General features: G+C 42.1%; 1 protein-coding gene across 2 annotated transcripts in view; it reads right to left on the bottom strand.

The window, feature by feature from the left end:
- The window catches only part of nat16 (N-acetyltransferase 16), a 41,432-nt gene that overhangs the window by 7,667 nt on the left and 20,692 nt on the right, over nucleotides 1–13,073 (bottom strand). The window contains exons 2-5 of one of the 2 annotated variants that reach the window (XM_085254818.1): nucleotides 6,618–6,793; nucleotides 1,454–1,679; nucleotides 846–1,070; nucleotides 393–736 (exon numbers count right to left, since the gene is read on the bottom strand). In XM_085254818.1, coding sequence (XP_085110944.1) covers nucleotides 393–736; nucleotides 846–1,070; nucleotides 1,454–1,669 — 785 coding nt within the window. In that variant the 5' untranslated portion in view covers nucleotides 1,670–1,679; nucleotides 6,618–6,793. The remainder of the gene's footprint in view (nucleotides 1–392; nucleotides 737–845; nucleotides 1,071–1,453; nucleotides 1,680–6,617; nucleotides 6,794–13,073) is intronic. The other variant, XM_085254811.1, reaches the window with a different exon arrangement.

Raw genomic sequence — 13,073 nt, 5'->3', positions numbered from 1 at the left:
CCAAATCGTCGGTATGTTACGCAGTCGGACACATGAGAACCATTTGGAATGAAACATGTAAATTTATTTTGCTTTCTCATCATTAATCGCTTTGGAAACACTATCTAATACAATTGAGACTGTGGTTAAGGTTAGGGCTGCAATACACGGTGCATATCATAGGTGCTATGGGACGCCTCAGGACGTGACAAATCGTCAGTATGTTACGCGTTGGGAATAAGAACGGTCTCTATAGAAACTATCTGTACCGTGTAGAAAAAAGTGAAATTGTTGTGCTCCCTAGTGATACTATTAAAAGTTGCTATTATAGACAATGGTTCGTGTTACTGTCAGTACACTTGCTTCAGCAACATCCATTTAGTCCTATCAATAAATGAAGAAGGAACATTTACCAGTCATCTCCAATGGGGACCCTGAATGGGAAGGTACAGAGGCTGGCCACAGTAGGATTGGACACATCATCCACCATCCAGTCAATCTCCTTCTTTAGTAGGATTGCCATGTTACTGGGCAAAAGCTTGAATGGCTGCCAGTCTTGAATGATGGTTGCGTTAGGGAGGACCCCGTGCATCAGGTCACTGTTTAAGTACAGCTGCTGGATTGCTGTATGGTCCAGATGCACTGGAGGAGGACTGGAGCAAAAGGTGGACAAAGTGGATTCATTGTCTCCTTCTAGACCAAATTCAGAGAGATGCAGCTTGAGGTCTTCAGCTCTGAAGCGCATCAGCAGGATTCCCTGGAGAGAGAAAAGGCAGCATTGAAAGCATGCAAACAGCCCAAAAAGGCTCATGATGACTAAGAAGCCATTTAACATCAGGACAGATCAAAGCATTTATTTACTCTACCTGCTTAGTTATGATGCGGTACTTTTCAAAGTCCTTTGGTCCAAGCTTATCATCACGGGTCAAGCGGCATACTTTGACCTCTGGATACCTAGATTTAACCAGCTCAGCACAAAAGCGTAGCAGAACACCTGCCACGCCCTTGCCCCTTTCCTGGGGGGCAACACGGAGACCTTCCACCAGCATGGTCTCCCCCTCATCGATGACACAGACAGACTCCAGAGCAATCTACCAAGCAATCAAACAAAGGAAGATAACAGACAAGAAATTACAAGCCATCACGCTGACATGGATACCTTTAATTACTTATTTATCTAAGGGGCCAACTCTGCTAGTTTGTGAGGAAGTCATATCTAGTTGCCGGGTGTTTTACTCAAGCTCATAGTAGCAAGTTTGGCGGTCCATTAATAGGAGAGATAATTTACTTAATTATGTGCTCCAATCAACAAACAGCATTCAGATATATGTTTTTTTTTATGTTTTATATGTATAGTAGATGTATATGTAGAATGCAACCTGCTGAGGTTTCAGGCTGGCTGGGTCATTTATCAGGGTGATGCTTTACAGCCATTTATCCAGTGAACTGAACTTTTACTACTGAGTGAACTTACCACTTTTCCATGTTTGCGTGCCAGTATAACTGTACGGTTGGTATCCTGCAGCCAGCTAGTGTATCTAGTAGGTAGATAGTCAAGGCCTCCATAGATGTCCTGGCTCATAGCCATGATTTCATCAAAGTCCTCCTCAGTTGCCACAGTAAACTGAAGGCCTGCCTGGGACAGGGCCTCTGGGAGCTGGGGCATATTCAGGCTGGTATCAATCTTCATCTTGGAACAACTGATAAGATAAAAATGGAAGAGATATTATTGTGGACTATATTAAATCATATTTTGTGCTTCAGAGCGGGATGTCATTCTCGCGTAATCAAAAAAAATTAGCCACAGATAAGTAAATCATTTTACCATTTTCTGAAAGCAGAATATAACAGACCTCAAGGTGTATGGCTGGTGAACCAAGTTCACCGATTCCATCCTTAGCAAAGGGGACAAAACATTAAACACTTTAGTATTAACCACACCAAGAGACACACATTCATTATTCAAAGGCACTAACCAATAGGAAATCAAACATACATGAGAAGAAGAATTAGGAGCTGATTGCTTCTGCAAATTGGATTGCAGATTTTCGCATTAGTGGAGAGGCCGTGCATGTAAAATAAGAGGTTCTATCTCGGACAGAGTCCAGAAGAGTCCTTGTTCATTAACCAAATTATTTAACAGCACATGTTTTCTTTCTCACAACACTGTGGGAAAGCCCCCGGTTTGGACCGGGTCTATCGTTGGTTCCATTCAAATACAATCAGTGCTCAAATGCTTTACGGATCACGTCTCTGATGTTAAGTAACACATTTTTCAATTCAATCCAATTTTACTTATATTGCAATAGTTCACAAAAACAGCCACTATAGGTGCTTTATATTAGAGAGAGAACCCCAGAAATAAGCTGAGCAAGATTTTGGTGTTGATCGGGAGAAAGAACTCCAGTCGAAGAAAAGTTCAAGGAAGAGCCTGCATAGCATCAAATTATTATAAAGAAACCCAAAAAGTGCAGATTTGGGGAAGAAAGGTTTTGGCCATTGCAGCACAAAATCCAAGATGAACATGTCCTACTATGCATAGTAGAAAAAATTCAGCTTAAAGACAATAAAGCCTTTCTCTTCAAATTACAGCCCCACTTCAAAGACTGAAATATCTCTCTTTTACTACCAATGAAACATCAAGGAATGTGAAGAACAATAGCTGCACATCACTTTGAGAGGTGATCATGAATTGGGACGTTTACCTTACATCAACCTGACATCAACCACCTCGGTAGACATACCATTGCATGTCAATTTGTGTAGCAGTGGGTGGCAAATACAAGACTGTGGCAACAGCAAACCACAAGGCCTCAAACACTGAACCACAAAGGGAAAAAGAGGGATTTTGCCGTATGTTCAGAAGACACAGATTGTGCAACCTCTGAAAGAACATGATTGGAGCAACTTGGTCAACAATCTGCCAGCAGTTGCCATGAAAGAAGTGTTAACGGGGTTTTAGAGTTTACTTTCAGCTGGAAAAGATGATTCACAGTACAATAACATACTCGCAGCAGAGTACAGCCAGAGGCATAGACTGCACATCAAACCACGAGCAACTACAGTGAAGAAAATGAAAAGATCGTTGCCACAGAGTTATGACCCCAACTACAGACACAGAAGTGGTGAAATCCTGTGGTTCTGAAAACTCAAGTCCAATTCAACCACAGTTGTGGCTGAATCACAGAAGGGCAAGCAGAGAAGATGGCTCGTTTTTAATACTGTTTAATGTCGCATCATATTCTAAACATCATAAGTCTGTAGTGGCTGTCCTGTGTGGACCACATTACTACAACCTTTTCAAGCTTCATCTTATCTGCATCACACATGTTGGCCAAGCAAACTCGTCTGTTATGAATCTAAATTAGTGAAGATCATTTACTGGCTAATGCTCTCTGTGTTCCCATCTGAAGCATAGATCCTAACTGATCTCAGAGCAGTGAAAGCAGATTCAGCGGCAGCTTGCCAGGCATGCCATCATGTGCAAGCCACCAGGAAAAAAGCTGCTGGCCTCTCAGCTTGCACAGCTCCAGTCATTGTTAACAGGAGATGGACAAAACCGTCAAAACACAGAGAGCTGCAGTTTTCTATGAGATTGAAAGAAGCACAGTTTTCAGTGGCAACAACCAACTGTGGCCACAACATGGCAGTAATGTTAACTGACAGGTTAATATTACTGCCAGCGCTGTCTGAGATGAAAGGAGATAGATCGCTTTACTTTGGTATGTTTTAATTTATGTCTATTTTTAAACATTAGACTTTTGTATGACAGAGTATTGGGGTCACATTAAGAAAAAAATATTATTGATCATTCTGAGAATAAAGTCAAAATGTGGAGATTATACAGTTGTTTCGACAGCTGCTGTACCCTCTGAGTTTGTGAAATTGTTCTTCAGAATCGGTTTTAGTAACAAGGAAGGACGTCGTTTCTCTTTTAGCACATAAACACAGGGTGCTGAAAAGTATAAAGATGGTGGAGAAGCTACATGTGGTCAGAGAAACCACACAAACCTGGTCGAGTGGCTGATTTGCTTCACTGACTCATGTAAACAAGTCATTTTGCATAACGACTGTGCTGGTCTGTGTTGAAACAACAACTGTAATCTGCATGTTTCAACTTTTTTCTCAAAATTGTATTTCAACTTTTTTTTCAAAATATTGAATAAATTGAATAAATTTCGACTTTATTCTCAAAATGATCAATAACATGTTTTTTCTTAATGTGGCCCTAAAACTCTGTTGTACTTGTCTTGCAGTATCACAAATTCTGAAATGTACAGTTTACAAATGAAGAACAGTTGCAAACTTTGCATAACAACCCATTGTAGACTACAACTTTTCCACAGTAAGATTAACCTCAAGCTCAAAGTGACAAAATCACACACAAAGAAAAAGAAATGACATTTGATTCAATATCTACCATTACAAAAACAAATATTTATTTTTCAATGTGAATACATAAGAATGCCATAGGGGCACTAAGGAGAAGCAACAACCTGTCCACATATTTCAGCATCTGTCAAACACAAAGCTGCTATGTTAAGCAATACATTTGTCTTCAGCCTCCACACACCTGCAGTACATAATTCTGTACTACTAGAATTGCTCACACTGAACACTTGTAATTATAAAATGTCAAAAATGTACAAAAATGGCCCAAGAGAATCAGATAACCTTTGATGAAAATTTAAAGAAAAGTAAAATATATGGATGAAATGTATAAAGACGTAACTCTGAGAGAATCCTGGAAAGTAGAGGAATGCTTAATTTGTACGCTAACAATAAACAGTGCCTGTAGTAAAACGTTGCACCGTCATTAGGTCGTATTTCTGTGTAACAACTGGATGTTTGTTTGTGGATTAATGTTCTAGATTTGAACCCCTCAGAACTTTGTGTTCTCTGGTTTCTTCCATGAATCCAAACACATTCATGTCGTTGGTGATATTTTTAATTAAGGTTGATGCAAAATAATTATGTCTTTAATGGAAGGCAGACTAGAGAGACTGAGACTAGTAAAGCATGATATATTTATTGTTTTCGTTATTGTGGCTGAGCTGGGTTATTATAAGTCTGTTTGTCTGGGTTTGTGATGTGCTGAAGCACTGGAGTGTGGACAGTTCATTGGGGAAGTGCAGGCTAACACAGAAATGCTAAACTTGTTCCTACAATCTATTAATCGGCCATGTGAGCTGCAAGGGCATTTGCAGTGAAAACACTGTCTGGTCACAACAGATTGAAATGTACACATTGGGGACGCTGGTATTTTTCCACCATGCCTTTGAAGCTGTGAGATGAGGTGCCATGCTTGGCTGAGTATCCTGGTCCTACCAGTGAGAGGAATGCTATTTTATTTTTGCCTTTCTGTCTCTCAAACACTTCTCTCGTGTTCCTAATGGTTCTCTCTCAATGGCTGGCAGTGTTCTCCAGACAAAATGGAATTGGGCAACACTGACTGACCATCTAACGTGCAACTATCAGTGCGGACCTACGTCTAGTTTTTGTCCGAGCTGCCCAAAGGAGCTTTAGAACTGGTGGCATGAAAACACAGCGGGAAAAAATGTAACCAAAAGATTCACAAAAACAAGGACCAGACCATGATGTGACTTTATTGGTGAGTCATGAAGAACACGCATTATTCAGTAATTTCAGTTCAGAAAAAAAAGGCTGCTGTTGGAAATGTAGGCAGTGTGCCTTTCACTCACAGAGCAGTAGTAGTGGTTATAATAAACATACACAGCATTTTAACCAAGGTGACAATAAGTTGAAAAGACTGTTCCTGGTATTAAATTTCTTACACTGGTCATCTTTGGTGTGAACCACAGTGTGAACAAACTTTTTGCTTTTATGCATCAGTAATGCTTAACAGTGAAGTGTGTACAGCTGCAGCTGTACTGAGGTTTACCCACTGTTGGGAGTCTCTATGTGTTATTCACTCAATACACGATTTTAAAGCATGTATAGGCTGTCACATGCACAGGTGGCAAAAACTGGAAAATGCTGGAAGCTGAAATGCCACCGAAGCACATCGCCCTCCATAAAGGCAAGGACAGCAATAGCTATCATTCAGTTTTATTAGTGCTGTCAGCGCTAAGCTTATTAAAATGCCGTTAACGCCATAACCACAAATCTCCATTAGCGAGTTACCATGGCATCAACGCGTTAGCGCGGTTAGCTCGTTGTGCATTTCACAAACGAAGAACAGTTTCAAACTGCGGTTATGGTGTTAAAGTCATTTTAACGAGATTAACGCTGACAGCACACATTTTTATACATTTTCTATGTGTGAACATATTCAGCTCTTTACAAGCAGAGAACGAGCCATGTGCTCAGCACACGTTGTTGTTGTTATATGTTGTAAACATGCAGCCTCCTCATTGCACTCAACTGAGAAAGTACACTGACATTCTTTAACAACCTATGAAAAACGTTAGCTCACATGGTCAGTACACTCTGGTGAAGTCACATGTCACATACATTCATAATGAACATACCATCTTTTTTCTCTGCTAAGAAGCAAGAAAATATATTTGGAATGTTTCCAGCTTTCTTTTTTGTGTTTTGCACCAGTTAAACACAGAATTGTTTGGGCCATCACACTGAAAAAAACCCCAAATAGTACAAAACTCAAAGGAACACACCATGGATTCAGTTGGTTGGTCAAGTGATGACAACATGGACACCAAAATGATTCATGTCTCCTGGGTGCATCTGTGGCTCCAGTGCTTCATGCCAGTAGCCTCCATGTTGATGCAAAGACATTAGCATATCACTCTGTTGCATGATAGCAGGATCCGTTTCTCCCACGCAGCCCCGCCTATACATGAAACACACCATTGACACAAAGGCACCAGAAAATCATTAGTTTGTAAATCTGTCAATAATCATTCTGTGCTTGTTGTGATGACATTAAGACAACTGTGTCCTGCACTCAAACTATGTCACCTACGCTGGCTGGTTCTGTGTAGGATTAATAACAATTCAAGTAAATGTATAAAGTAACTGCACATTTCTATCATAGCCACAGCTAAACTGATGTTGTTGTGTAACTGTGGAGAGCCTCGTAATCTGGTCTAGTTGTAATTTGTAAAGATTACAGAGATTAATGTATTTTAATAAAAGTTATTAACAAAGGCAGTTCTATATTGACACTGATGTTCCTGTCCCTCAACAGACAAATGACTAGTGCTCTCATTTTTGTGGTTGTGGGGTGACTATATAAAGAAAAACATTCCAACAGCACAGCCAGTGACTGAGCAGTCTCAAAGATCAATAGTGATTTCTATCGTAAAACTATGAGAAGTGATGACCTGAAACTTCACCTTCACAAATTATATTAAATGAAGTTTAATAAAGTAAATAAAGATGAAATGATCGAAAAGCTTTTTAAATACTAAAGTGGCCAAAACTGAATTCCAAAATGCATCTAAGAGCCTTCTGGGGGCAGCTGTACAGTTTTTTAGGATAAATGAATTGCAGTGCAATAAAGATGGATCCATACATGGGGTTATGGAAACTGTTAGATTTTTTTTTTTTTTTTTTTGGAGATGAAAGAGTCTTTGTAAAAGCCTCAGCATTTCCACTAACTATTAATTATGATTGTGTATTGATGGCATGAAAACTTTTGCTTTTTCTTACAGTGAGCTGTTTGAAAGTGTCTGGATATTTAGTAGAATTCCTGGTAATGAAGAGAAGTCTGATGAACCCACTAAGTAGGTGATAAGCTGGTGAGGTAGAAGTAGACAGAAAATCCCCTCTGCTATATTTAAGAGCATACCTTGCACACACACATATGTGTTTGTATGTGTGTGTGTGTTTTTTTAGAATTCTCACTGAAGGCATCAAAACTATGAATGAACACATGTGGAATTATGTAGTAAACAAAAAACTGTGAAATAACTCGTGTTTTATATCTTAGATTATATCTTGGTAATATCCACCCTTTGCTTTGCGTCCTGCTTTGCTCACTCTTGGCGTTCTCTCCATGAGCTTCATGAGGTCGTCTCCTGAAACGGTTTCCAACAGTCTTGAAGGAGTTCCCAGAGATGCTGAGCACTTGTTGGTCCTTTGCCTTCACTCTGAGCTCCATCTCATCCCAAACCATCTCCACTGGGTTTAGGTCAGGTGACTGTGGAGGCCAGGCCATCTGGTCAGCACTCCATCTCTCTCCTTTTTGGTCAAACAGCCCTGACACAGCCTGGAGGTGTGTTTGGGGTCATTGTGCTGTTGGAAAATAAATGATGGTCCAACTAAATACAAACTGGATGGGATGCATGTGGCTGCAGGATGCTGTGGAAGCCATGATGGTTCAGTGCGCCTTCAATTTTGAATAAATCTCCAACTGTGTCAGCAGCAAACCCCCCCCCCCCCCCCCCACACACACACACACACACACCATCACATCTCGTCCTCCATGCTTCACATTGGGAACCATGCATGTAGAGACCATCGTTCACCTTTTCTCTCTCACACAAAGACTCGGCAGGTGGAACCAAAGATCTCAGATTTGGACCCATCAGACCAAAGCACAGATGTCCTCTGGTCTAATGTCCACTCCTTGTGTTTCTCAGCAGCTGTTTGACCATAAAGGCCTGATCCACACAGTCTCCTCTGAACATGTAGAGATGTGTCTGCTACTGGAGCTCTGTGTGCATCTATCTGGGCTCTGATCTGAGCTGCTGTTAACTTGTGATTTCTGAGGCTGGTGACTCGGATGAATGTATTCTCAGCAGCAGAGGGGACTCCTGCTCTTCCTTTCCTGGGGCGTCCTCATGTCAGACAGTTTCATCGTGGTCTTGATGGTTTTTGTGACAGCACTTGGGGACACATTCAAAGTTTTAGCAGTTTTACAGCCTGACTGACCTTCAGTTCTTAAAGTAATGATGGGCTGTTGTTTCTCTCAGCTGATTGGTTCTTGCCATAATATGAATTCTAACAGTCGTCAAATATGGCTGTCAGCTGTGCACCAACCTGACTGCTGCACAACACACCTGATGGTCCCAACCTCATTAAGAAGGCAAGAAATTCCACAAATGAGCCCTGACAGGCTCACCTGTGAGGGGAAACACGTCAGGTGACCCCATCATGAAGCTCACTGAGAGAAGGCCGAGGGTTTGCAGCGCTGCCAACAAAGCAAAGGGTGGAACCTAAAATATAAAACATATTTATCACTTTTGTCTTTACTACATAATCCCATATATCTTGCTTCATATATTTGATGTCTTCCGTTTGTATCTACATATGGCAAATGGGGGTGTGTGATCTCTGGCTCTGTTGCTGCTGTTGCACAGAGGATCACCTGGCCACGGCGGACAACTAACCCACTTCTGTCCTATCTGCCTTCCCAGGGTCCAGAAACAGCCGGCACTGTTCCTGAGCAACAGAGCGCATCACAGATGCCGGGGGAGGAGTGCTAGAAGTGTGGGCTGCCAGGACACCTGAGGCCTGACGGTCCGCTGATGGAAGTGGGATAGGTGTTCCCCATCGCCGGGGCTCGGGCACCCTCCCCCGGTCCCAGACGGACTATCGCATTCTGCTAAGGTGTCAAGTGGGTATAGACCAGGCTTTGGTAGACACAGGCTGCACGCAGACTCTGGTCAACCAAACCCTGGTTCGCCCGGGAGTATTGTTAGAGGCTGAGTGGGTGGAGGTTAGATGTGTGCATGGGGACGTCCACAAATATCTCATGGTGCCGCTGCTGATTAAATTTAAGGGCAGAATGCAGTTATATCGCATCCCTGAATTTGGGAACCTTTTGGGGCTGTGGGTCAATGATTCACCCCCACGGGAGATTTCCCACTGGAGCAGTCATGTGACCAGTGTTGGTCAAGTTACTTGAAAATAGTAATTAGTTACTCATTACTTTTCCAAGAAAGTAATCCTATAATCCCATTCTTCATATTCCAGCATATAAAATAAAATGGAGGTCCCATTTGAGCGCATTGGAATGGACCTCATTGGGCCATTTCACCAGAGTGTATATGGCTGTCGCTTTGTACTAGTTCTGGTGGATTATGCAATCCAATACCCAGAAGCAGTGCCGCTGTGCACCTTTTCTGCAAAGAGAGTGGTGCAGGCGCTGTTTCAGGTATCCCAAAAGAGATACTGACAGACCAGCTCACGTCGTTCATGTCTTGCACACTAAAAGAGCTGGACGAATGATTGGGTGTTAAATCAGCGTCTACCATCATCAGACTGATGGGCTGATGAAGCGGCTGAATAAGACTTGAATAAGATCGTGATTCAGATGTTCGGATGTTGCTGTATTGCAACAGAGTTTTGCAGATGTGATCTCCGCCTTTACGATGCTCATAGAGCACCATTTTGAAACGCAGCTTGGCGTCACCGGGAGTTCACAGCCCTTCAGGTTGCCTGAACATAAGCAACATTTCAGCCAATTCAGAAAGAATTGGCTGAAATGCTGAAAATGGGAGTGAGAGAAGAGTCACACAGCACTTAGTGTAGCCCCATAGTTCTGGTATGAAGAAAGAGGGGTCTATACAGTTCTGTGTCACTACCACAGGGTGAAAAAAGTGTCACGGTTTGATGCCTACCCCATGCCCTGGGTCGATGAGCTCCTGGACCGATTAGGTAATGCTTGATTTTTCACAACACTTGATTTAACCAACCAGAGTCGAAGGAAAACACTGTCTTCTCCACTCCATACGGTTTGTTCCAATTTGTCACACTTTGTTCGGCTTGTTCAGAGCCCCGGCCACTTTCCAGTGCCTCATGGAGCTAGAGGGTCTCAATGCCCGGTGGTATCTAGTTGTAAAGCCAGACACCCCCGGGTTTGGCTCGATGCAGCTCTGACATGAGTCGGGCAGTGAGGGGGGGGTGTTCTCTGGGTCTGCTGCAGTGGTGCACTGGGCTGCAGTGCCAAGGAGGCTGAGGACCAGGTAGAGGGGATTCAATTAATTAATGCTCCTCTTTTTGTAGTGACACTGAGGACCACTGTGTGTGTGCAGAGACAGAGCACTCAAGGTGCTGACCAGAGATACGGTCAGAAGTTTTCATGCAGTTATCATTGGCATGAATATCGTAGCATTAGATCTGTTAATTATTTATTTGAACTGTTCTTTTTGTTTGGATGGAATGGTACAGCGTGCATCTTTAATGAGTTAGTTTACATACAGTTTCATATAAACACCTAATATTTGGTTAAATGTCCCTTAGTTCAACCAGATGTTTTTGGTAGTCATCAAGAAGCTTCTGGCTTAATTCTGGATGGATATTTGATGACTCTTCATGGGAGAATTGGAAGTTTCAGTTTATTTCAGTGGACTAGCTCATGAAGTTTGTTGGTTGGTTTCCTAGCACTGGTTTGGTTTTTAAGAATGGTCCACAAATTTTCACCAACGCTGAGCTCAGGGCTTTCCAGGTATTCCATAAGCCCAATGTTAGTCTGTTTTATCCATTCATTGTCCTGTTGGAACTCCCAGCTGTGTCCGAGTTCCCACCAGCTAGCTGTTGATTAATGCTGATGCTCCCTCCCTTTCGTGCTGCAGATCAATCCCTCGAGCACCTGGGCTATGGGACATTTTCTCCCAGCAGGTGAGGGGGGTTTCACCCAGAAACTGTCATAATGGGAAACACAGTACAGTCACAGACAATCCAGTGGGTAGTTGACTTCCTTTGCTATTAACTCCTCGGATGCTCGCTCATCATGCCCACACTGGCGATGGGGTTTGTGGCAAGGTGTGGTGGTGCAGGTGGTTCCAAGGCATTGCCAGAGGAGACTGGTTGACACAGCTGGTAAAAACTGGCAGCTTCAAATTTTAATCAATCAAGAATGTGTCGATGTCTTTTGGAGCAGGATCTTCTTCCTTGGTTGGTACCCTCTCAGTCTCTGGGAATCTAAAAACTGCTTCCCTACACAATGACACTGGTTGTCCAGCAGCTTCCAGTTAATAGCAGTGTTGAGCCCTGTTTTTTTCCTGGATTGTTCCGAACCATCCAAACATTTCTTCACATCTTATGGTGGCAGTCTGGGTCTTCATCCAGACCCAGCAAAGTGGTGACACACCTGAATAACTACTACAGTTTTTTATTTTAATTTTGGAATTATGGTCTTGGAATATCCAGTTGTTTAGAAATGGCTCCAAGAGGTCTTCAAAGCTTGTGTACATCTACAATCGTGCTTCTTGCATCTTTACTGAATTATTTGGAGTTTCCCTTTGATCTGAGCATTGGTCAACCAGTAAGTACTGTCAAAAAATCCTTCTTTATGTTGGCAAAGAGAAGCAGTAGTTAATCTACCAGTAGTGGTTAATCATGATCACTAATGAGAAGTTAACTGGCCTTGTCTAGTCCAAATAAAGTTGCAGCACGGTGGCACGGTGGTTAGCACTGTTGCTTCACAGCACTGTTGCCCTGGACAGGGCCTTTCTGTGTGGAGTTTGCGTGTTCTCCATGTTGTTTGCATGTTCTCCCCATGTTTGTGTGGGTTCAGCTTCCTCCCACAGTCCAAAGACATGCAGTTAGTGGAGTTGGGTTAACTGGCAATTCTAAAAAACCCTGTCCAAGGTGCACCTGGACAGGGTTTTGTCTCTCGCTCTATAGTAGCTGGGATAGGCTCGAGCCCCCCCCCCCCCCCCCCCCCCCCCCGCCACCCTGACAAGGATAAGCGAAAGAGAATGGATTGACAGAAAGACATCGTAAAACCTTTAGCACCATTTCTTCAGAGTGTTGAGTAATATATATATATGTACTAAATAAATTCTAACTTTTGCCCCAATTATTTTTTTAAAATAATTTTTAATTTAGCTTTTAAAGGTGTATGCTATAATCATTCCAGCAAGGAAATATAAAAGTTCAAAGAAATCATTAAAAGCACAACTACTATGAAATTCATGCCCATCATAATTGTATGTAAAATTCACAACTGTATATAATGCAGAAATTAAGTACACTGAAACATATCAGTTTCCTAATGTTGTAAACCTGCTCAACATTTGGCAATAAACCCCATTCTGATTCTGATTCTGATTCTGGTGACATACCAATATATGGACAAATTGTAATTAACCAGAATGTGCTTAGTGTCTTTTTTTTAATATAGTTCTCTTGATTAAACAAGTACTCACACTGCCTGTGAC

The sequence above is a fragment of the Mchenga conophoros genome, linkage group LG3 (genome assembly GCF_057382185.1).
Source record: "Mchenga conophoros isolate Kocher_MC1m ecotype Shallow Benthic linkage group LG3, M_conophoros_male_GT1.1, whole genome shotgun sequence".
NCBI classification, from domain to species: domain Eukaryota; kingdom Metazoa; phylum Chordata; class Actinopteri; order Cichliformes; family Cichlidae; genus Mchenga; species Mchenga conophoros.
This window is presented reverse-complemented; position numbering and strand designations above follow the sequence as displayed.